The sequence below is a fragment of the Hermetia illucens genome, chromosome 5, assembly GCF_905115235.1.
Source record: "Hermetia illucens chromosome 5, iHerIll2.2.curated.20191125, whole genome shotgun sequence".
NCBI lineage: Eukaryota > Metazoa > Arthropoda > Insecta > Diptera > Stratiomyidae > Hermetia > Hermetia illucens.
This window is the reverse complement of record NC_051853.1, coordinates 50,474,360-50,500,812: the sequence shown is the minus strand read 5'-3', so window position 1 is coordinate 50,500,812 and position 26,453 is coordinate 50,474,360. Positions and strand designations below refer to the sequence as shown.

Below are 26,453 nucleotides of genomic sequence, written 5' to 3'. Positions count from 1 at the left end.
TATACTTTGTCTTACCTTCATTGGTGTGCAGCCCAAGATCTCGCGCTAATCGCCGCCTGCTCGATCTGGAAGAAGGCAGTTTGTACGTCTCGGGTCGTTCTATCCATGATCTCAGCACAGGCCAGTAGTTGGGTGGACTTAAAGAGGATCGTACCCCTCGCATTTACCTCAGCATCACGGATCACTTTCTCGAGGGCCAGGTTAAAGAAGACGCATGATAGGGCATCCCCTTGTCGTAGACCTTTGTTGATATCGAATGGTCTTGAGAGTGATCCTGCTGCTTTTATCTGGCCTCGCACATTAGTCAGGGTCAGCCTAGTCAGTCTTATTAATTTCGTCGGGATACCGAATTTTCTCATGGCCGTGTACAGTTTTACCCTGGCTTGGCTATCATCATCATCATCAACGGCGCAACAACCGGTATCCGGTCTAGGCCTGCCTTAATAAGGAACTCCAGACATCCCGGTTTTGCGCCGAGGTCCACCAATTCGATATCCCTAAAAGCTGTCTGGCGTCCTGGCCTACGCCATCGCTCCATCTTAGGCAGGGTCTGCTTCGTCTTCTTTTCCTACCATAGATATTGCCCTTATAGACTTTCCGGGTGGGATCATCTTCATCCATACGGATTAAGTGACCCGCCCACCGTAACCTATTGAGCCGGATTTTATCCACAACCGGACGGTCATGGTATCGCTCATAGATTTCGTCATTGTGTAGGCTACGGAATCGTCCATCCTCATGTAGGGGGCCAAAAATTCTTCAGAGGATTCTTCTCTCGAACGCGGCCAAGAGTTCGCAATTTTTCTTGCTAAGAACCCAAGTTTCCGAGGAATACATGAGGACTGGCAAGATCATAGTCTTGTACAGTAAGAGCTTTGACCCTATGGTGAGACGTTTCGAGCGGAACAGTCTTTGTAAGCTGAAGTAGGCTCTGTTGGCTGACAACAACCGTGCGCGGATTTCATCATCGTAGTTGTTATCGGTTGTTATTTGGCTATCATAGGCGGGTTTAAAGTCGGTGAACAGATGGTGTTACTGATGTCCATATTCAAACAGTTTTTCCGTTGCTTGCCGCAGAGGGAAAATCTGACATATTGCTGATTTGTCTGGAGTGAAGCCTCTTTGGTATGGGCCAATAATGTTTTGGGCGTATGGGTCTATCCGGCCTAGCAATATAGCGGAAAATATCTTATAGATGGTATTCAACAACGTGATACCTCTATAATAGCTACACAGCGTGATATCTTCCTTTTTATGTATGAGACAGATAATACCTCGTTCCCAGTCGTCAGACACTGTTTCGCTGTCCCATATTTTGAGCATCAGTCAATAAACCATTGGGTGTAATTGGTCGCCTGCATATTTAATCAATTCGCCTGTAATTCCATCGGCTCCTGGCGACTTATGATTTTTAAGCCGATGAATTGCATGGACTGTTTCTTCTGTACTTGGTGGTGGCAGTATTTGACTCACCGTCATCTTCAGTTGGCGGGACCTCCAACTCGCCGATGTTCTGGTTGTTCAGTAGCTCATCAAAGTACTCAACCCATCGCTCCAATATGCCCATTCTATCGGAAATCAGATTTCCATCTTCGTCTTGGCAGGATGAACATCGAGGTGTATAAGACTTCATCCTGCTGACTTGTTGGTAAAACTTGCGCGCCTGGTGCGGTTGCTCCCTGTACTTTTCTAGTTCACAGACTTGTTGGTTCTCCCAGACTTCCTTTTCCGTTTGTGAAGTCGCTTCTCCGCTCGCCCGAGTTCATGACAAGTCTCTGCACGTGCCCGCGTCCTTTGAGAATGCAGCATTACTCGGTATATAGCATTCTTCCGTTCCATGGCTAGTTTACATTCATCGTTAAACCAGCCGTCCCGACTCCTTTTGCGGCTGGGGCCAAGCATGTTTGTGGCCATATTTATGATAACGCTCTTCAGGTGATTTTGATTTTGCCAACGAGATAGTGATCCGAGTCTATCAGCTAGTCATTGCAAAATATTTCAGATGGTATATGAACAAGGACATTAATTCTTGGACCAGAGAGTGCATTACACGCCAGAAGTGCAAAATTATAAAACATGTAAAGAAAGATGTTCCCCAAGTGCTTTCACACAATCCATCTCGACATAATAGACACATGGTTTGGCTCACATGGTTTGAGGTATTGCCTCACAATGATCGGTACGTTCACGTGGAGCCTGATGCATTTGTGCCTGAGGTGAGACATCTTGTGCTGAGGCCCTCTATCGAATGTGGATTCCATGCTTCGAAGTGTCGGCAATTATAATCAGTCACCAGGGAATGTAATGAGAATCCTTCCTTTTCTAATCTTGGCAGAATTCTCGACTTCAAACGCCATCGGTTTCAATGCCAGATAATAATAAATAAGTTTATTTGTTTTCATCACGCATAAGTTTTTAACATCATGAAGTTGGGAGAGGGGGGGGGGGGTGTATTTTAATGTATTTTCATCTATAAATACATATGATATAGGTATGGATGTGGAATTGTTGAAATAGATATTATGTACTCCCTGCAGTCCAATGAGATGCCCAAGACGATCCTTCTTGATCGCAAGTCCTATCACCGTGCTATTTGGCCTTCGAACAGCCAATAACGAGAAATTTGCTGCAAGCCCCGCGGAACTGGTCTACGGGGAGCCCCTAAGGCTCCCAGCGATCCTGTACTCGATATTCGGTCTGGCCTTAACACCACCGGGTTGTTGTGTCTGCTAAAGGACACTGAAGCCGCTACCACCCGCTAACCACACACTCATTTTGTATTGAACGTCCTTGATTCTAATTGAACGTACTCCGAGGACTGGAAAGAACGGAGGTAGCCGTGACTTCAGAATTTTATTATTATTTGGCAATCAGTTGTTATTCATTGCCGCCTGCCAATGGAGCACTACTTGGTTCTAAAGAAAATTAAAAAAAAATTCATTTTCATTTCGATCAACGATTTCCACTCCGATTTAAATGATGTTGTCTAAGTTATTATCCTAAATTCTTTTCTACAAACCCAAATACATATCTTAAAAACCCTGTGTAATAGAACGACTGTTAACGTGCTCGATTGAAATATTTTGTACATTGAAGAAAATTGAATTGAATAGGATCCCTGACCAAGAAGACAGTACCTGACCAGTTTGAGAGTCTCTGAAAAAAATCAAAATGGAGTCTTGTCTTTGGACGTTGGTATCGTTAACCACTAAAACAAGTGGGAATACCGGAAGCTAGACGCTTCGGGTATAAAGGTTTTGTGTCCATCTTATCTGAGAAATTTCCTATTCATATTTTCCCATTCGGATATACCTCCAAATATTCCTTGATATATGACTGTTCAAATCTCCCGCTTCTCATCTCATCTCGTCTCTGCGTCAGCGCTGACTGTTTGTGTAAATTTACAGCGGTTCTCTATCAAGATCATCGCTTGACGTTTATCAGATCATCTTTCACGCGCAATTCGCTGCTTACTGTTTTCTCGTTTTCGTTTTCGTTTCCTTTCTTCTCATCCTGCTTTGTGCGGGCAATAAAATTAATCAATTAACACTAATCTTTCGTTTTGTTTTTGATACCATCTCGTTCTCACCCAACCGTGAATTTGGTTGAATGTCGAAAGAAGTCCGGTCCCAGTATTTTCAAAGAACGCATTTTTCGAACATTGTATTTGAAGCGTTCGTCGAACAATGACATTTTCAAACTCCAACAATTGCCAAAGTAATATTATATGTATTTCCAGACTCCAATTCCGCCGTTCTTATATGTCTTAGAGTGCGATAAATCTACGCCAAAAACATAGTTTTGACTTTCTATAACTTTGTTAATAACAGCTGGAATTTTGCTAAATCTTCCAAAATTATATTACTTACAACTGTACCGAATTTTGTACTTCTAGTATGAACTTAATAATATACTGTTATTAATTAACTTTATTTTAACAGGTATCGGCATGGGGTGTATTTTGAGGTCTAGATTTCGTATATAGGCATCATTGTGATTTTTTTTTAGATTTTTCGGCCAAATGGGCCCTGAGAACGAGGCATGCTAACTTTTTGGGGAACACATTTTGAGTCCTCACTCCTCTACGTTTCACCCGGTATCAAAAATATCATCAACTTCGAAAAGTACAAATTGAGCCTTTTCATTTGATACCCTACACGACTATATTCTGTGAAAAAAATGTACACCCCGTTTCACATGTATTCCCGCCCCTTAATGCCAGTGCAAAATGATACCATCCGTTGCATGTAAATAAATTCGCAAACTACCCTTTCTCACCAAATTTTGATAATGGGTTTAGCCGTTTCCGAATAGGGTGTGACAGACTGACAGAGAGGCAGACGGACAGACACACAGGCAGACATCGATTCGATTCTAATAAGGTTTTGTGTCACACAAAAGAAGAAGAAGACCTAGGCATGGACGTATGATTTTGAAAAGCGAATTAAGTGAATTATGTAATAGTTCGCATTTATTAAGCCTGCCATCCACGTTCAATTCAACGTGTCAGTTATGTCTGAGCCATCCTCATTTGACCGTCGGCGAGCATTTTTATTGATGGCGAACATTTTTGATAAATACTCACACACAAAAATAACTCAAATTCTCGTCTCGAGGCTTTCAACATCCCAGTTAGATTAACGATATTGCGGCTTGCCGGTACGTGAATGGTGCTTTTAGTGCAACTGGCGGCCGGGTGCATTGCGGGCTCTTCCGGCGTAACTGTCAGGCCGAATTGAACGTGAATGGCAGGCTTTACAGTGTCACACATTTGGAGCAGAATTTTTCAGGGTACATATGTCGGAAGATGAAGGCGTCATGAATTGTATTCATTTCTCTCCTTTTGGTTTCCTTGGAAATCAGCCATATACCTTTAAGACTAGACGATAAGTTTTTCATTAAGCATCGTTTGTGAACGGTACGAAGTCATTATTTAACTAGACTGACCAAAGGTCAGCTTGAATATTCTACCTCTGAGGCCCTCCATGAACCCGGTAATTAGCATAAGCTCAATAACTGGGGGTGATCACACAATTTGTAATGGTACTTTGACAATATTCCACTTTCCACACATAGGTGTATTGAGATTTTCCAGAAAACTATGAGTAAGATCCCAAAACTAACGTTTATTCGGGTATCAAGCAGATTACTACTACCGTTCATCGAATTTTATCAGATCTCCGAGATTAATGCACCATTGATTCATTGCCTGATTTACATTGTAGCTACTATGATTTTTTATACTTGAGATTTGGAGTAGTCCAAGGAAGCTTTAATTGAGCGCTTTCATTTGATATCCCTATGGAACATTTTGGAAAAGCAAAAATCTACACCACCTACCTTTCCTATGTATATAACTCTCATTAAACTCACAGCCGCTTGTGATGGGTTTCACATACTATGCAAATTGGGTATGACAGGCAAACAAGCGGGCAGACACTTGGAATACGCAGAACCTCAAAACCTTCATGGCTAAAATTAACTTGGCGATATGATCGTCAATTTCATAAAATCCGGAAAGTTTTCTTTCAATATTAATGCATGAATAAATTTCGGTCACTTTAAAAGAATTTGTAAAGGATTAAGTTGATTCCAAGTTGTTTTTCTTATTATGGGTTCCCTTCATTTTTTGTGTCACTGAGTATTTTACAACTCGAGCGAAAGTCGAAGGTTTTATGAATTGTTTCGAAGGAAAAAGTGTTTACACTTAAGGACGTTTAAATGGGGAAAAAATTAACTCAACAGAGCGAACATTTGAATCTTTCCTTAAATCAATTTTGGAAAGGGATATAATGAAGCCGCAATGACTGGCATCTGCATTAGTCAAACTAAGTGTTTGGTGAAAAGTGTTCAGTGAACTGTTTCAGCTAAGGGTCAGCCTGTTGAGTTTTCATTCACTATATGCCAACAGTGGGTTCGTATTGTTTCCTTTTAATGAAAGGGTTCTTCCGGAAGGATTTCACTAAATCAGCATGTTAACAGAGTGGGTGGAGATAATCTGCAAAATGGAATATATTAGGGTTCAGCACAAATCGCGTCTACATAAAATCAAATCCTCTATGGATGGTAACATGGATCCTCGGTAAATTATCTTCTATTTTTTGCACGCTTCACGTTTGTATGTCTCTTAATCACTCCCAGCCATGAACACGTTCATAAGTACCACTAAAGTACGTCAAATTTCGTTATAATAGGAAACAAACAGACTGAACCGTCACCCTCGCTAACTACTCACACAACTTACTTACAAATTCATATATTTGTCTTTTACAGGCATGGTCTTCCGTTAAGAATCCTTTTGAGCTAATGGTTCCACCAATCAAAATTCATCCGATATCGGGTAAGTGTTTAGTTATGATGGTGTGGTTTCTACCGGTTCTTCTTTATGAAGAGGTTGAGTATTATGAACCCTCGAATGTCTCCTTTCTTGTCTTCCGAATATACTTTGCAGCAGTGTGAGAATGAAATTTAATATAAATAGATGAACCCTATCAATTCTGCGGTTTGTTGGTAAGTTATTGAATTGTGAGGATGGTTATCGAAAGATTTAATCTAATCTGTAGCCACGTATAATATTTATGAATAATTATTTGGAAACTTGCCACTAGAATTTTCATTATAAGGGAGGATATGTTAATTAATTTGTTATATGAGGCGAATTGTCAGAACGAACTAATAAGTCACTCCAAGATTCAATTTATCGTTAGCTTGATAAAGGAATAAGTCGTTTGACGCATCTTGGTGTTTCGGAAATGAAGATATTTGTCGTTTTCGTACTGCAATTGCCTTTTTTCGGTATTTTATGCAGGTCTTTATTTAGGGCCGTGTAAAGTTTTATCTTGGCTCTGCTATGATAACCCTCTGAGCTGGGGTTTAATAATACAAGCAAGATATTCCCTCCTTGTCATAATAGGCGAAATATCAAAACTTTACTGCTACAGAAACGCCAGCAACGCCTTCGATAGGGACTAACCCCACAGCTACGACTTTTGATTATGAAAAACAAACTATGATTGGTTTCTGGAATGTGCGTAAGCTCCTCGACAACGAGGGTCCTCAGAATGTTCATTTTCTTTAACTTGAAAGAACAAATTCAACGATATACGCTGAGCTTTCCGGGTGTATTCCTTCTTAAGGCAATATGCTTTTGTGTTTTGCGAAATGGTAACCAACATGAATTCCGCACCGGATTGTTACTAACCTGAGCCGATTTCTGATACAACTGTAGGGAAGAATATTTTCGATGAGTAATTACGCGCAGTTCAGAAGAGACTACTTAAAGGGGATATTATGATCGCAATGGGTGATCTGAATGAAGGTGGTTTCTGATAACACGTTCCTCGGATGGTCTTGGCGAGCGTAACGATTATAGTGGGAGGTTTATGGATTTCTACAGCTTCCACCACCTCATCATTGGTGGCGTATTGTTCAAATAAGGTCTGGTAGGGTAGACAATGAAAACGTGTATAGTTACTAACGGTGACCTCCATGGCCGGTAAGAAAGCGGGCAGGATTATTATTGGTGTATCCACATGCTTTCTCCCCAGCCACCTACCGATGGAATCAACCTACTAATGAAATTTTTTTGAGTGGTCTCGTTGCTTTTATTAGCTACTAGTTGATCTCTCTTTTTCGGTTTTTTTCACCTACAATAGAGGAGAGACGGAATATTATATATACTCCACATCATATGAGACTGTCCTGAAGGCAAAACATACACTTAGGGCTGACCTTCTTCACACTCAGTTAATGTGCGTTGCGTTATCTAAACCAGTACTATGTGGTGGCCTCCTCCGGAACGGAAAGATTAAGTACATCGTTGTACATGGTGTTCCGCCATAATGAGTATGCAGTAGGCAGTTCGGTGGTACACTCGCGGAAGCAACGTACTAGTTTGGTCCATGACCGGTATCGTACTGTTCTTGCAAGCAGCTATCGACAAAAATAACCAGTTAGGTGGGAACACCAATCGTCGCTACGGACAGCAGTCCGTACAGAATATAAGGCTTCAATTGGCCGAGTTGATTGCATTCTTCACGTCTGATCATCACACCAAATCTGCTGGTACTACCCTTTCCGTCAATTATATTTCCGGCCAAGCCAGTAACCAGTTACAAATTGATGATGGCTCAGTCGGAGGCGTTTCAGCCTTGGGCAATAGTATAAAGAAAATAATAACACTGAAGAAAGGGACAGTTGGTCTCCGAAATACGTATTTGTTTAAATTAGATACTTTTACCCAATAAAACGGAAAAATATCTTCCAAGGCAATCTTTAATTTAAACAGTACTTACTTCTGCTGCTTCCTTGCTTTAGGGAATATCGAACAACTCAGCGGTATTCCCTCCAGGCCCGGAGTTTTGTTTTCGCCTACAAATCTTCAATAGCTCGTCTGTGGTTATTGCAGGAATTTTCGTCATATTCAGAAAAAGGTGTCAGGGCCCCTCTCTTGGTTGGAGAGGGCCCCTCTTTTGGTTGGAAAGGTTGGAGCACATGATCTGTGCATCCGCCTTTGAGCAGGGACACTCAAAACTTTCCATCTTGTTACGTTGGATGGCGAACTAGAAGATTTTGCGGGGTCCCTTAAATGCATGTTCGCTCGAGGACTGACCAATTCAAAGTCCCAACAATAGGAAATGTGCACTTCCTAGGCGTGAACGTCTCACGTGCCATGGTAATGCATTATATCACATGGAGATCTCCCTCTAAGGAGTCCTCTAACCTTAGTAGATTGGTCTAGCCACACTTTGATGAAGACTTGTTCATCCAATGACTTTGTAGATCAGCTTGATTTCCTTCCTGGCTTTGAGTATGGTGTTTCCTCTCCTTATGGCTCACTCACTCACGAAAGTAATTGCTTAATGACCACTGTGAGTATCATATATCACACACTAGTACATGGCTGATAAAGATCTGGTCCATGACCAGCCTGAGTCTTCTTTCTGAAAGTTTTTTGGTTGGTTGAGCAAGGTTGCCTAATATGTCTTCAATCTAAAACAATGTGAAACTGGGTGGGATGTAGAAGCTGTACACATATGTATCGCTTTCTTCCGTTCACACAAAACCACTGGCTGACTCACTTATGATGCGTTGTATAGCTTGGCGATCGTAAACCCAATAATGATGGTAATTTACATCTCAGATTTATAGTTGGTGTGGTCAAGTAAATCCTGAGGGACCCTGTAGTGATTGATTTATTTGAATAAACCTCATTTTTCATTCCAGTCATCCTAAATTCCGGGCATTCAAAACTTCCGGCAATGTGCCGGTTATCCCGCCCCGCCTTTCCTTTCCACAATATGTGCGTGGGGTTCATTTTGCACTAGTACTCGTTGGCAATGAGACCTAACTCCTCAAGCCTTCTGATCGATGCCGGTGGCACTCGGAATACCTTTCTAATGAAGTCTGCGATCTATTATAATAATAAACGCTGGCGCGACCATCCAATTGGATCAGGACCTTCAAGTGTGCTAGAGCGCTTCATTCAAAACCGTAACGGTACATTACAGAATTACAGTACCTTGTAAGCAATGTAGTCATTATTACCCTGATTTGACTCAGTCGATTGGTATCCGAAGTTCGCCAGGCTAGTGCTCTAACCACTAAGCTATCCGGACACAATGTATAATGAAAAAAACCCAAATGGGTCTGACTATGTTTTTGACAGCTTGGCGCACGGTGTGCTTGTCCTAGATAAACTCAAACACCTGAACTAGTTTTGCATCAAGCTGTATGAAAGGTAGTTCTGTTCTTTGTAAGCCTTAGCTGGAATACTTCTTTCAAATATCCCCCCACCATTAGCATTTAATGTGCTATTCTGTGGTTGCCTTCTTGGCAAAATGCGATGGGTGTTGAAACTACCTTAATCGGCTGGCGATCTTCTTTCAACCCACCATTTTTCGTCTTCGGGTTCTTGGTAAAGTCTTGCTTTGCTTGAACGCATTTTTCTCCAAATCTGATTTACTTGCAACATTAGATACTATGGTAACCAAGTTATCCACCACCATTGCGGCCGAATGATATTAACGACCGGGCGCACGCTTGTTCACTCCCAAAAACCGCCGGTACTGGATTTCCGAGCTATGCAGAGTAAGTTTACTTTTTCTTGGTTTTATATTCTGAGTAAACTTCTCGTAGCCATTTTGGTTTTATGTTCTGAGTAACCTTCTCGTAGCCATTTTGGCCCACCCACCAGAGATGAGCAAACACGTGCCTATATAGAGACTGATGGGAGATACATCAACTCACAGGGCAGGAAGTGTGTCTGGAGCGCTCTACGCAGGATGGATATTCCGGAAAAACTAATAAATATTATCAGAGCATCATATTATGACGTAAAATGTCACGTGCTGCATCGAGGTAAAATCTAAGGCGAATTTGAGGTCCAAAGCGGAGTTGCATATTGTTACCGTATACTATTTCTTCTTGTCGTCGATGATCTTCGCCAGCTGTCTTGTGCGGAGGATGGGAAAAACTTCATGAACCATTAAGTCTTTCCTCAAACACTGCTCTCTCATCGAGATTTGGGAAAAGAGACAAGTAGAGTGGAACTGAAGATAAACATCAACAAAATTAAGGTTCCCGGTATGAAGTGCCATCGCACTCTCCCTATCTGCGGCGTCGATCAATTTATATATCTAGGAAGAGTATTTTCTGCCGACGGTGGCACTGAATTGGATCTAGGCTATGCATTAACAGCGCTAAATCCGCTTTCGCTACTTTATCTAAAATCTGAAAATGAAGTTACCTCAATACCAAGATGTTCTGTATTAATTTTCTCTTTGTGTTGCAATATAGAAGTAGGAAATGGGAAGTGGAGCGGTGACCCCCACTGTAATTCAAAATTCCCAAGCCTCCGTCAATTCCTGTCTGCAAAGTATCATCGGAGTACGCTGACTTGATACTACTATAAACTAAAAACTTGGTCAGCGCACGGCCTGGCACTCGTGCGCACTATGATCGGAAGGCAAAAGTGGCAGTGGATAGGTCTCACGTTTACAAGAGATCGCATGCAGTTGAATCCACTCTCCCAAGGTGTCCGACGGGTGGGCATCTTGGAAAATCGTGGGTGGACTGACGTATTTCAGGTAACCCCGAACGATGGCGCATAAGTGTAGTAGACGCTATCTGTCTGTCGTTCCCTTTTTTCTCGCCAAAAACAGCCTCCACTATGCGTCTTCAAGACGTGTTTCCATGTTTTTTTTTCCTCTGTCCGATATTCACTTTGTCGTAATGGGCGTAGCAAGTTTTGTCTATCTTTGGTTGATCGCAAAAGATTGTTGATCTGGCTGTTTGTGCTTTTGAAAATGTTACAATGAAAGCGTGATTTGGTTAAATTCCAAAGGTGCTGTTGCGGAGTAAGTCTAGGGGGTGCTTGCCGTTGAAAAGTCCTTCTATTTGTTGCCCAAACTGCTGATGATCTGGGCGGTGTATTCCTGCAATTCAAAATTTGTTGGTTTCTTTTACCGTTCCCTGAAAGGATATAGGAAGGGTTTGCATCCGGTGCATAATGCAGTTAGAAGAGGCGATTTTGTGCTGATGAGTGTGGTCCAAAATGTTGGGATTGGTTTGTTTGGTATCCACCGGCTTCCAGTAGATCCCTAAGTGCAGTAACTCGGTGGTGGCTTACCATATCATCCATAAATTCCATAGACCACCACCAATAACGAAATCGCACCACGTTTGTTACGCGCATTCCAAAAAAATTCATAGCATACTACCAATCGCGATGCGATCGATCTAATTAGATGTTCACAACAGGTCAGTCAAAACCCAACTGAGACTGTGACAACAAGACCGTGCCTCTGTATCACATGCCTGAGCAGGTTGCTGTCAGAGTCCAAGTTAATGTTAAGATTAAACCCATCACAACCACAATGTTATCTTTATGAAACCTCCCCTAATTTGCGTGTAATTCGTCATAGAGATTATCCTTTTCTACTATATCGAAAATCCCTTTTGGTGCGTAGTACTACAGAGATGTCATAGATGGGCCTGACTTTGCAATTGAGATTGTGGCGATACAGTGCCACAAGAGGAGAGAAATATTCCCCAGAGTTCATCTAACTTCACTTAGGTCCAGAATACTCAGCTTATATAGCTGGAATTATCCCTCAACTTAGAGGTAGCGAAAATGCGGGGTCCCTCGATACCGTTGTCGAGGAGGGTGCACAGATTTCTGAAACCAATCATTTGCCATTTTCGATACTCAAACGTCATGGCCAAGAGTTCAGTCCCGATCTGAAGCTTTGTTGACGCTTCAATTGCAATAAAATTTCGAAATTTACAAAAGAGGCGAACGAGGAATACTTCGAATGTATTTTTAAACTCCAACTTGCAGGGCAGCAAGATAGCAGCGCGAACATCTTATAGATGGTTTTAGCAATGTGATTTTTCTATTATTGCTGTATCTTCTGATATCTCCTTCCTTATATGTGGGATAGAAAATTTCTTGTTGCTCCACCTTCGACTTCGATAACAGCAGGTTTCATTTTTTGCCGACTCAGAAACCTACTCTGAACTCATCATTTACTGGATGGTAGCTGTAACATGTAGTATAGTCGCTCTACTCCAGAAAACCGGCCCCTGTAGAGCGAGTTTCTTGTTATGCGACGACTTCAGCCTTACATTGTGACAGCATCTTTGCTAGCTGCTGAACACAAGTGGATTTAATATTTAAAGTAGTTGCTCAGGATCCAAGTAATAATCATAGTAAATGCTCGAATTTTCAAGGAATGAACGAAATTAGCTCTGGGTCTTGAAAAAGTCCAGGCTGATTCTGGTACTGTCGAGAAATACATATATGGATTGTCAAGAAATTCACCTTTCTGAAAGAACTCCAATTTGTTTGTGAAAAAGAGCTTATAAACGGAAAGAATTCGTCAGAATATTCCCACATTCAGATTTATCTTTTAAAAAATAATCCAAGATGGTATGGAATCACAGAGAAAACAAGGAGCATGGGGGACATAAACATTCCAATCCATTTTACGCCGTTGCGTGGGAGTGTAAATTATGAACTATAAGGTCAAGTAGCTACTTACATCGATTCAATAGCGTAATCGTCACAATTTCGAGTTCGTTATACTGAAAAATGAGAGCACTGAAAGCCTATTGAGCTAACCAAACGAATAAACGCAACGCCCTTGAATGCTGTCTATTTCGATGATCTATTACCATTGCACTACATAGCGTAGCAATCCGAAGTGCCACCAAATAAACTTTTCCTTCCATCGCAATCATATTTATGACCATAATATAGACCTTCAGAAGCCTCTCCTTCCGCCAAGCCAGCAAATCACTCCCACCAGCAGGTTCGTCACTTATTGCAAGTCCTCGGCCAGGATGTGGGCGGCTCTCCGTCGATTATTCATTTCATCTGGGATTACTCATGATTTTGGCCGCAATCAAATTTTTTCATCACTCGCCGCTGTGTGTGTTCATTGGAAGCCATTCGAAAAGCTCTTTTTTGCGGATTACCAAAATAATGATTTTGGTGAAGTGAAAAATCTCCTGCTGTGGAGTCCATGGCGGCTCCTCGATGCTTCCTTCCAAAACATTTTTATGTAAACAGGCAATTTATGTTTTAGCTTATGGCTAAGGACAATTTAAATGGTCGCCAAATATCTGAGTTTATTCTCTGTCCCTGGTGGGGGAAATAGGAGTGGTGGATGTCGGGATGTGTAGCACTTGGATATGATGCATTAAATTGTCTCAATTTTTTATCGGTAGAGTTTAATTTCCGAAAAATAAAAATAAAATACAGGATTACTTTGGGGATTTCAAATATTCGTGGCCTTAGAATGACTTCCTTTGGAAGCGGGGGTTTCAACAACCCATAAACATTTAAAAGGGACTGTTTAAAAGTTGGCAGTTGTTTTATTGTCTTCGCAGATTTAAATGTTTTCGACAGCATTCAATCTCAATTTGTACTGAAAGTCCGTAAATAAATTTTGTGATTTCCGGAACCTCATACTTTGGCTCACTGGATTTAACGCCTTCCCAAGTCCTCCACTTTGAACGAGGCTTAGCACATTCGCAGGATATTTAACCCGTAACGGGATAGTACCAAGCATTTGATTGACCATTCCTCAATACTACTACTAACAGCACTATTGGCGGTTTGATTTCCCCCCTTTTCAGACTGTATGCATGTAACAACGGAGGAAGGAGATTTCGTTTTCAAGAAGATTCCGCATCTTGGCAGAGCGGAAAATGAAAAAGAAATGAATATGGTCGATGTCGAGAATCCGATGACTGTATGTGGTCTTTACGTTGTTGGGCAGCCAGATAAACTTGTAGAAATTACGATAAAGCATCTCGACGTGAACTGCGAGTCAGGCGGATTAATGGCGGTAAGATGTTCCTTTTTGAATTTTTTTCACTTAGTCCTGATTTAAAGTGATTACGGCGGCAATTGAGAAACTGCTTACAACATTTCATATGAACATCACATTGTTTCATAAATCGCTTTCAGTTTGTGGACGGATGGGAGTTGAATGGACATTATTTCCCAGGAGTGAAAGACCACCATCGGTCGCTAAACAATCGAGTTTCCGAATTTTGCAATGACCACAGTCATTGGTAAGTTGACATTTAATTTTAATAAAAATAAAGGAAATGAAATGAATTAACTGCGCATTGAATCGCGTACTTAGTAGGTAGCCGTGAGCTGCTTCTGTTCAAGATAATAATATAAAATGTCTGCCTTTCAGGCCTGTTATGTCCTATAAAAAGACTTTCCGATCCAGCCAGAATGCCGCGCTTTTACAGTATCGGATACCTATCCGCGGGTCCTTTATAGCTAACGTACATTTTCGAACCATCCCTGAACGTAAGTTGCTTTATTTTCTAGGATTTGCTGTTCCGTTTCATGTACTCGTGTACCCTTCAGCTTGCTTATTATCCAACGTTTGTATCTTACAGCTTGTAATATTATGGTCGAGGATGTTTCCTCTTATTACACATTGAGAAATTACGGTCGTCGCGGGAATTGTACATTAACGGCATTGTTTCCGGCGGTGGTTTCACTTGTTAGCATCAACGTAGGTGGGAAGCCCGAATCAGAAAAAGTTGATTACGAGGTAAGTGCAATTTTGATGTTATTTTAATTGGTATTGAAGATACAGTGAAAACCACATGTTTTCCCTACGGTCAAATGCGGTGATAATTTAGTATTATCCCTTCGGATAGATGGTAACAGATAGATAGATGGTAATACAAATACAAAGGGATGAAATTAGAAGCAGACTATGAACTGCGGATCAAATTAATAATTGACTAGTGAAATCCTCTCGGGCCAAACTTACAAATGTACTCTTAGAATATGATCATCAAAAATGTTCATTCAGTGTAAAATGGTAGATTATGAGGTGAAATTAATGTCCATGCTTTTTTTACAGTTGATATATAAATTAAGAAAAGAACTAGGTATTGTTTCTTATACTGTAAATATTTTTATTTTCCTTCCGCATACAATTGTTTGAGAGACCACGTGCCTCCTTCCTCAGTGCTAGTACCTAATTAGTTAACCTATCTTAAACTACCCCTATTTATATCGTAAGGTTTAGCTCTACTAATTACTCTATAATTGTTTTTTCCCCCCTCCTTCCCATTTTTTCCCCTATTTTTATCAGGGTCGTTGGGTAGTTCCTTTCATCGTGATTTAAGGTTACCTGCCTCCCTTCTTTGATGATGCATATGCTTTCCGCTGCATCTAAAAGGTGGGTTTTCTGCACCCGTTTTATAACATCCATATTGTCCATCGTTACGGTATGTCCCTTTTCCACCATATGCCTTGCTACTATTGATTTGACGTTTCGAGGGTCGTCCCTATTTCGTTTGGTGTACTTTCTTATGTGTTCCTCGAATGTTGTGGTCACTAGCCTTTTAGTCTGACCAATATATACTTTTTCACATTCTGGGCAGCTGACCTTTTAAATTTCACTCATCTCTCCTTTTTAAGGTTTTGTGTAAACACAAAACCTTATTATTAAAATCGGTTTACTGTCTGTCTGTCTGTCCGTCACACGCATGTTTTTCGGAGACGGTTATAGCGATTGACACCAAATTTTGTAGAAAGGTGGGAACTGTGAACGCTCACGCATACAGTGAATTACATCCTTTTACGTCGAATTTAAGGGGGGTCCCCATACATGCAAAAGGGGGTGTAAAATTTTTTTTCATCAAATATAGTCATGTGGGGTATCAAATTAAAGGTCTCAGTTAGTACTTTTCAAAGCCGATCTTAGTTTTGACATTCGTTGGATGGGTGGGGAGCGCTGGTGGTTGAAAGTGATCACTTCTTTAGGGGGGCCATTCTCAGAAACTACCAAACCAAAAAACCTGAAAAAAATCAGGAGGCTGCCACTATATGGTGCCTGGGCTCCGAAATACCTTCCATACCGATATCTGTTCAAATAAAGTTAATAATAGTATATTACTATAATTTTTTGTAATTGGTTGGAAACCCCCCTTAAGTTCATCCTAGTACCATGAAATTTTGCAGTGATATAGGCTCTAGTATAGAGCATGATCTTGCCATGGTGGAAATCGCACTATTACTAACAAAGTTATAATACGTCAAATTTGTTGCTTCTTTGAAAATTGAAGACTATGAATGTCAATACCACCCGAAAGTGGATACTCTCACATAATATATGGATATATTACGTGCTACGTACTAAGAAATACACAAAACCTTTCGTACCTGAAGCGTCCAGCTTCCGGTTTCCTGACTTGTTCAATTTGTCTTTGCTTGAACCTAGCTTAGTGCTCAGTTGTTTGTTGGCGCTTGTACTTACTACTTCGATGTTGTGTTTTGAAAGCGTATTCCTTGTTTTGCCCGTTAACGATGAATATGTAATGCTCACTCTGATAGGTGGATTATCCCTTTTTTGCTGCTTGTAGAGTGTTGTGAGTTGGTCCCTATTCATTCAATTTTATATTTTACGGAATATTCTGTCTATTTCCTCCCTACTATGTCCATTTTTCACCACTGTGTCTTTTATCCGCGCACGGTTGTTGTCAGCCAACAGAGCCTATTTCAGCTTACAAAAACTGTTTCGCCCGAAACGTCTCACCATAGGGTCAAAGCTCTTATTGTACAAGACTATGATCTTGCCAGTCTTTATGTATTCCTCGGAAACTTGGGTTCTTAGCAAGAAGAATTGCGAACTTTTGGCCGCGTTCCAGAGAAGAATCCTCCGAAGAATTGTTGGCCCCCTACATGAGGATGGACGATTCCGTAGCCTACACAATGACGAAATCTATGAGCGATACCATGACGTCCGGTTGCGGATAATCCGGCTCAATAGGTTACGGTGGGCGGGTCACTTAATCCGTATGGATGAGGATGATCCCACCCGGAAAGTCTATAAGGGCAATATCTATGGTAGAAAAAGAAGCCGAGGCAGACCCTGCCTAAGATGGAGCGATGGCGTAGGCCAGGACGCCAGACAGCTTTTAGGGATATCTCTTTGGTGGACCTCGGCGCAAAACCGGGATGTCTGGAGTTCTTTATTAAGGCAACCGGATACCGGTTGTTGCACCGTTGATGATGATGATGATGTCTTTTATGTAACTTATTTCCTTTTTGAAGCGCTCTCCTGTCAATGGTGCCACTAGCAATCTATGTATCATACTGTAATAAACCGCCATTTTCTGCCCATATATATGTTTCGGCCTCCTCGCTATGGTACGCTGCGTGTGAGTTTTCTTTCTGAATATGTCGAACATAAGTTTATTGTTGTTTCTTATTATTGCTAGGTCCAGAAACACTATTCGTTGGTCATCTTCCTTTTCCATTGTTTATTGCTTCCAATGTTTTCTCGATATCTTCTTTGGGATTATAACCAATATGTCGTCTACGTAACGTGCCCAAAATTTTGGCATGATACTCCGTTTTTCAATTTCTTCTTCTATGCTTTTCATGAAGATTTCGCTTATCAAAGGGGATAGTGGATTCCCCATTGCAGTTCCTGAGGTGGTTTTGTAAAATTCGTCTCTACAAGTGAAGTAGTTCTCATTCATGCAGAGAGCTGTTAATTTTGCATGGATTTTCGGCTTTTTCCTCACGTTAAGTTCCAGACATTGTTCCGTTAGCTATTCCTCGAGTTTCCAAATGGCTTCTTTTTTACATCGAATGATGCCAGACAGTCGCTTGCCTCCAGGTTTTTGTGTGCATCAAGTTTCTCCACTAGCTCCATGCTATTTTTTACTGAATACTTGTTGTGATAATTTCGGATGGTGCTGATTTCTGAGTTGATGTCCGCTGTGATTTCTCGTGTCTCATTACTTTGCTTATGGATTTTTGACTGGATCCTCAATCTTGGTAAAGACGGGTTTGGCATCCTGAGGTCTACAATGTTTCCTAGTGTTTTCCTACTTGAGCGCCTTTTCTATCCTTTTTATAGAGTCGGGAAGAGGATTGTATCTCAACTTAAAAAAATTCTCATTTTTCAATTTATCTTCTAGGGCACTGTTGTATTCATTCTTATCCATTATTACAACTGCGTTTCCTTTGTTGGTTTTCGTGTACAAAAAATATTAGATTATGTTGGTCAATGAATTAAGGAGTATTTCTCTAAAAAGAACTATATCCATTTGGAATAATTTTATTCAAAAATTAGGTTTTCATTTTCTAACAGCATTCAAAACTTAAGTGGGGCCATCCTGTGTGAAAGCTGTTTTTTCGTTTTAGTGAATTTTCTTTCCAAGAACTGAAAAAAGATACAGATGGGAATTTTTCACTATACATTTATTGATATTTTGAGCACAGGTATTGAAATACAGAGTACAGAGAGAGAGAGAAAAATCACGTGAGAGATTCAAATATGATGGAAAAAAAGTGGTTTTCCGTCGCAAGGGTGAAAAATAACCTGCCGAGCTAACAACCCGCTTAGTGGAATAATACGAATTTCTAAGTATCTTTTGCCTACATGGTGGTGGCAATAAATCGTTATGGATGCTACTGGTTGTAATTCTCAGAATAGTTCGAATACTCAAGGGACGTCCCGAAAGTAGCGGCCAAAGAGTGTTATGCCAATTCCATGTTAAGGTGTCCCAAATGTCCTTTTACATGCGAGAGGACCAGTGACTTCTTATATATATATTGTCGGCTGTGGTGAGTATTTTGATTGATGATGAGAAAACTAAAGTTAAGTTAGGGAACCGATGTCAGAACATCCATTCGCCAAGATGCAGTAGAAATAAAATAGCGGACCGACTTCCTAATAGAAATATAAAATGAAACTTATCAAAGTGTAGGTATCAGTGACCGCTCCGAGGAGCCCAATTACACAAACTCCTAAGACCGCGACTGCTGTAATGGGAGCAGGGAGGCAGAGTCTAGCCGGTTCGGATCTTCAGAGCCAGCCTGTAACATTCACAAAGGAAATCAGCTCTCCCACCCTGCAGCTAGTACTCTTTCTGAGGTCATCAAAGAATGGTTTACCCGGTGTCCGTAGCCTGACTCTAGCTAGAGCTGGGCAATCGCAGAGAAAGTGTATGAGGGTTTCCCTTGTAGGGTATGCCGAGCCTGGCATGGTCCCCTATGGGCCAGTGCCCCGTGCAGACCGCCGTAATCTTGAATGCATTTGCACGCGTCTGGCACAGGAGCTCCCGTGATCGGACTATGTTATAAGCGGGCCAAATTCTCCTGACCTGGCACAGCTTACCTTCGCAATCTTAAGCCCGGGGCTGCTAGCAGACTCGACCCCCGACAGCCGCCAGTGGAACACCCACTGTATTCACCGAAGGGCTACCAAGAGCAAAACCTTGCCTAGCCAATCCGTCAGCCCGCTCATTCCTCTCTATGTTCTTATGACCGGGAACCCAGAGAATGGTGCCCGTGAGCGTGTCGTCCAGACGGGTCAGCGCATCTGCACTGCTCCACCAGCCTGGAAGATGTCGTCGCTGAGTACAAGGCCTTGATGGCCGCTTGGCTGTCGATCACAATGGCTATGTGACGCTTGGGGCTCGAATCTTGCTCCAGCCATCGACAAACTTCCAATATCGCCAGTATTTCTGCCTAGAATACACTGGCGAAACCTGAGAGGCCATACGACTTGGATACACTGTGTTTATTCGAGAAAACCCCCGCGCCGATTCCACAGGCAATGTTTGATCCGTTGATAAAGAATGCTGAGTCATAACCTTGCAACACGCCGCCGGTCCACTTTGCCCTGGTTGAAACTCCACAGCAAAGTTTCTCGTGAAGTTCAGCTTACGTGTGGCATAGTCCGTGGGGAATGCCCAGATTTACCGAGGTACTTCATCTAGGATGTTGCCGTAGCCTTAGGACTTCGCTGCCCAGCATCCGGACTCACGTAGTCTGACCGCACTGCACGCTGCAACGTATTTAATGTGGAGATCTAGGGGGAGGAGATGCAGGAGTATATTGAGAGCATCTGCCGGGCAGGACTGCGGAGGCCCAGTAGCACCTGCACACGCAGTTCTTTGAATCCCTTTAAGCTTCATCCTACCTACCTACCTACCTATCAAAGTGATGACTGCATCCGGAAAAGCATCGTGAAAATTTCCAAGCGATATCGAGAATCAAATTTATTTATTAGAAATTGCAACGTCCATCTTCTTGCATATTACCAAAACATCACACAAATAGGAACAAGCAAGGCCCAAATACCAAGTTATACAACAAATTTGTCCTCTGTATATTTCATGAATTAATCTGAGCGTGATCGAAGAAACTTAAAAATTTAAGAAAATAACGTTGTTGTGTTTTATAAAAACATTGGAGTAGAGTTAGTAACTATTGGCGACGGTACTTTTTTATCGTAACGCTGCTTTCATAGAGATGGTTCGATTACGAAAAAGAAGCACAAATGAAACGCAAAACTCAAGCTTAGAGAAAATAATGATAACAATAACTCAAAATTTAATTGCATTTTGGTTATGTGCCTTTTATCCGGCCCGGTTTTCATTAATATCGATCTGGAACTAAAACTAACCTAGCCGACCAAAATTAAAATCGGTCAGAAATCTAATCCCGATTTAATCATTATACATGCATTATACAATTATGTTATTTGCTTTCCGAAATAAAAAATGATCATTGACTTCTTTTTATACATTTTTATATATCATAGTACATGCCTATGTTAGCTTGCAATTGAATACATTTCGTGCAAGTGGTTCCGCTCAGGCAATAGAGAAATTTTTATGAATGTAAAGTTCTAAAACTGTCAATTACGAGTGCTGGTGGAGGTGCAGCATTGATTTCCGTTTTTGAACGTGGGGCCGTAATTTTCGATGGTTGATCAAACCTCTTTGTTTCAGATAAAAATTATTTTTTGATTGTTTCGCGCGACCAGATGTCATCGTGAAGTCCGGTTGCAATCGTTGTGTAAAGGCTGTGAAAGCTTCCTAAGAAGTAAAGTGTTAGCACCACATACAAAAAATAAACAAAAAAATTTATTTTCATTAAGGTTTTGTATAGAAAAAAAATCTAATTAAAATCAATTTCGTTTGGCTCGGAAGCAGTTGTACCTATTGGAATGAAATTTAGTTGACATATGCAGATCCCGTAAACTGACGTATACAGTCAAGACATAATTTCCGTGGAATCTAAGTAGGGCCCATAGAAGTGAAGAAGAGCGCATTTTTTTTCTCTGAATACAGCCGCGTGCGATATCAAACAAAGGGTCCAAGCTAGGTTTTTTTTTTTTTAAATTTTCCTAGGGAATTTTGAGAATTGAAGCGATTGCACTTATTAAGATTGTTTATACTGCACAACTTACCATAGTTGAAAAGACTTAGTCAGTATCACTTAAATATTGATTGTATCTGAACATGAATTGATTTACACTAATAAAGCTATCTATCTATCAAACAAAGGGTGTGATTAGCATTTTCCAAAGCAAATCTTAGATTTGATATCAGCTACAAAATAGGTAGGTGATTCTATAGCGGGAACAAACAAGTTTTTTTTCAGGCTCATGAAGCAGGTAACATTCTTAGCGATCTATCTACAAAAAAAGTTCTATGTTCTCTTATAAAAAACCACTCGTGAAAGACAGTAGTACAGCAAAATTTTATAATTTATTACTACTTGAAAGAGAATTACTTTACTTCATCATGAAAACATTTGGACATTTCAATCCTTCATGAGTTATTATCCAAAATTTAGCGCGTCATTTGACCGAGGCGTGGGATCAAATCGAAACCTGAAATTTAAAAAGGGGAATATTGTGGGAATTAAAAAACAAAAATAACAGCTTCATCGCGTATGTGAAGGGTTGAGATCGACAGAACTGATTCCTCATTAAAATCGGTTTCCTATATGTCTTTCTGTGACATGCACTTGTCTCGAAAATTTGGTCAACGTACGCAGACTATGAAATTGGACGTATACAGTTACAGGCATTATTTTGATGGAGTTCAAGGAAGGTTCCTTTTGTCGCATTAGCTCTAGACAAACGATAAAGATGCATTTACTAATACAGAGCAGATATACGGTCATGTTATACAATGCCTTCGGAAAACAACAACGAAAAAAGATGAACGATCATTTTAGAATACAGAGTTTCTGAATATTCAAAGGGTGAGATTGTTTTGTGATTAAATATTTCTGATGATGCTGCCATTATCCTTAACGGCGGGCTTTAGATTTCTGTTTTGGTTCCCAGTATTTGGTTTACTCCAGATAGTTTTGCGACAAAAACAATTTTCAACGACGACCCTTCTTAGTGGCAGGTCCTACCACTCGTTTTACTTGGCTTTCGGACAGCCAATCGAGAAGATTTTGCTGCAAGTCCTACGGAGCTGGTATGCTGGGAAGAACCTGAGATTCACCCTTCACCCTGTTCTCGATATCAGATCAAGACTTAACGTTACCGGTCTGTTGCGTTTGACCTTGGACGCAATGCCAAAGGTGAAGACGCTACCACCCACCAACCCGACGAAAACCGTAGCTGACGTACCCAGGACACATTAACACTACTGGCTCTTCGATCTTTCCTAAGGTGCGTCCATTACCACTGCAGAAGCTCGCAGTTGCGAGGAAAGACTTCGAAGAACTTCTTAAATACGGTATCTGCAGACTTTCAGACAGTTGTTGGTCTTCGCCAATTCTCATGATTCCTGAACCCAATGGCGTCTAAATCAAACGATTTCATCCCACTCACCCATGATTTTGCGCACTCTATCACCAACTGTCGTATTTCGCCGTCCTTGGACGTAGTCAAAGCATACCATTAGATCCCTGTGGCTCTCGAAGGCATTCCGAAAACAGCAATATGCACACCTTTCGGACTCTGCAAGTTCACTAGGATGACTTTTCGACTGTACAACGGGGCGCAAAGCTTTCAGAGATTGATCCACTCTGTGTTCTGTGCTGCTTCACGTCTGTTTCGTGTGTTTAGGTGATGTCCTGGTCACGTACGCCTTCCTCTGAGTCCGAGCATTTAGAGCACTTCGAGTGCATTTTCCAACGTCTCCTTGAGGCCGGTCTAGTACCCAATGTGGAAAAGTGCAAATTTCTTCAATCGCAGGTGGGATCCCTCGGCCACCTGATTACCTCGGAGGCATACAACTGGATTTGGCCAAGGTGCAAGTGGTTTCGAGTTTCCCACTTCCAAAAACGGTTAAGAATCTCGGATGGTTCTTGAGCATGTTAAACTTCTATCGTCGTTTCTTCCTCACAGCCGCCACCATCAATCGATCCTTAACACCTTCTTGTCTGGGCCGAAAACCAAAGTCTCCCATCCGACTGTGTGGTTCCCAGAGGCTGTTCAGATGTTTAAGACCACCAAGCAGCAACTGGTGGACACTCCACTTCCGACATTCCCTCTGAAAAATGTACCCCTAGCCGTATTCGTCGATGCCTCGATATTGCCGTAGGTACTGCTCTTCCCCAAAAAGTGAATTAGATCTGGCAACCGTTGAACTTCTTCTCCAAACAGCTCAACCCCGCTCAAAGGAACTACAATACCTATGGTCGTGAGTTATTAGCCGCGTACCTCGCAATTAAATACTTCTGGTATTCCCTTGAAGACAGGCCGTTTACATTATTCATGACCATAAGCCACTCAGTTTTACTTTAAAACACAAGCTGGAAAAACCGTCTCGTCGCCAACTTTAGTACTTGAGCTTTATCAGCCAGCTCATTTTCGACATTCAACACATGTCTGGGAAAGATAACGCGGTTTCTTAGGCTTTGTCACGTATTGCAATGGTCAAGATCCCCGCACCGTCGATTTTCCGGCAATCGCCGAGGCGCAGAAGGACGACGCAGTTTTTTTGAAATTGGGGACCAACCCCAAATACACATTTAGGAAGTTTCCTATCTTCAGCTCAACATCCAGCATATATTGCGAGCGCTCAGACAAGGAACTAAGGCCATATATTTCCGCCGATTTCCTCAAAATCATCGATAGCTTCGTGCGGTAGCCTGAGGCAATACCTCTGAAAGATATTACTGCACAATCTTGGATTCCATGCTTTTGTGTGCCGGTAATAATAATCACCGAAAAGGGAATGCAGTTTGAATCCTCTCTTTTCTCAGAGTTGGGAAAACTTCTCGGCTTTAAATGTCACCGGACAACCGCGTGCTACCCGCAGTCCAATGGGATGCACGAAAGGTGGTACAGGACGCTGAAGACCGCTAGAAAGGCTGCAGGCACCTTATGGGGGCCCCTCCAAAGTCCTCGAGCGAGGCCGACACCATTATAGCCGTCGGAGGCACGGTCAAATGGGTCTCCTTGGCTCGATTAAAGCCCTTCGTCTAGCAAGAAAACGCGACCAAGGCGAGATGCGCGTAACGCGACCGTTTTAACTTAGGGTTGCTGAGTTTAGGGAGCCCCTTTGGCTTCAGCTGGCCGTGGAGTGTGGTGCGAAACGAACAACTTGCGTGTCGGACGCACACAAGTGTGAATGGTGGCGGCCATGACATCGAAAAACAATTTTTCGCAGCGAAAATTGTTTTTCGGAGTCAGTTGCAGACAGACGAGCCGGGGGAGGAGGTGACTTCTCTCTGTTTAATTTATATTGTAATTTAATTAAGCAAAGAAAAAAATATTAACAAAAATTTATTAATATTATAAATAAAAATCTTATTTATTCCGCACCTTGAAGTATATAATGCGTTTTCTTCACCTAAATGCCTAAAAGTTTTCTAATAAACAATTACTCAATAAAATGGAACCAGTATTGCCAGAAATAATAAACTTTAGCTCGTCAAAATGTGCAGATCCTTCTCGCCAATTTAACATAATGTTTCCTCGAAACTCGAGACCGAAATTAACATTCGGGCTTTGAGGTACTACCACCCATTAGGTGGTAAGAAGAAAGTGGACCCCGAAGTTAAGCGATATTAAGAATAGTTAGTACCTATGGGGGGACCTAGACAAGAGCTGAACGTTCACTCTTCTTTTAAGTTAGTTAATTGCAAAATGGATTTGTACCTTAGGATACTCTAAGAAAGTAGAAATTGTACTAACACTAACAAAGTTGTCATGGATTCTTTTTCTAGAAGGAAAACATTCAAGAACTGAAGAACTGGTTCCCGATATATAGTAGTTTTTTAATAACTTGCCTATGGCAAAAAAGGAGAACCTTCTTTAGTTTCATCACTTACTGTTTGACTTGTAAAGTGAAGGAGCTTGCATGCTGGTGCATCGGAAATTTTCCATATTTATTCCTATTCAATATTTTGAGAGCCAATACTTTATCTTATTTTCTATTTTATTATTAGTGTGATTCAATGGAAGATCGATTGGATGTTGGTGGTACAGGTGGGCTTGACTCATATGACATGGAACGGTCAACATACATTTGCGGTCATACAAAAAAACCAGGTAATACTCCAGAAATAGGAACTGAAATGGTCTTCATTAGTCTGAAATACATATCTTATTTTAGGCCCAGAACAAGCAATTTTCTGTGGAATAACATCGGTGCGCCTAATGTCTAGTGGTAAATATCACAACGAAGCTGTCTTGCTTGTCCGGCAAGCTGACGAAAACGACTTGGAACTAGCGTCGTTAATTTGTCCTTTGTAAAGTTACCACCTATGTACATTAAAATTAAATTCACGAGAGAAAATAATATGAAATTTGTTGAAGAACATATGGATGAAACAATAATTGGAAAGAATATAGTCAACATAACCATTGTATCTTTTACATACAAGTATACACAACCAACCTGGGGAAAAAACTCTAGCTTCATTGTAACCATTCCTACATACATACAATCTGTTAAATATCTTGTGTAAAATAATAAATATAATAAAATAATATAAATGTAGATAAGTGTTGCACTAAATGAATAGATGTTGTAAAGCTTGAAAAATGCATAAATGATTTCGACGTTTTTTACAATTTATACTTTGATGGAATTCGTTACATCAACGTATGGGTTAGTGAAAACAGTCAGCGGAAAATCAACATTTTCTTTAAGGAAACGTGAAAGTGTCAGAAGATTAATCTTGGGTA

General features: G+C 41.1%; 1 protein-coding gene across 1 annotated transcript in view; it reads left to right on the top strand.

Moving 5' to 3' along the window:
- LOC119657360 (corticotropin-releasing factor-binding protein) overlaps positions 1-26,265 on the top strand; it is a 102,490-nt gene extending 76,225 nt beyond the window's left edge. The window contains exons 2-8 of the mRNA XM_038064232.1: positions 6,274-6,340; positions 14,143-14,354; positions 14,477-14,583; positions 14,715-14,833; positions 14,926-15,083; positions 25,712-25,814; positions 25,879-26,265. Coding sequence (XP_037920160.1) covers positions 6,274-6,340; positions 14,143-14,354; positions 14,477-14,583; positions 14,715-14,833; positions 14,926-15,083; positions 25,712-25,814; positions 25,879-26,018 — 906 coding nt within the window. The 3' untranslated portion in view covers positions 26,019-26,265. The remainder of the gene's footprint in view (positions 1-6,273; positions 6,341-14,142; positions 14,355-14,476; positions 14,584-14,714; positions 14,834-14,925; positions 15,084-25,711; positions 25,815-25,878) is intronic.
- The last annotated feature ends 188 nt before the right edge of the window (positions 26,266-26,453 follow it).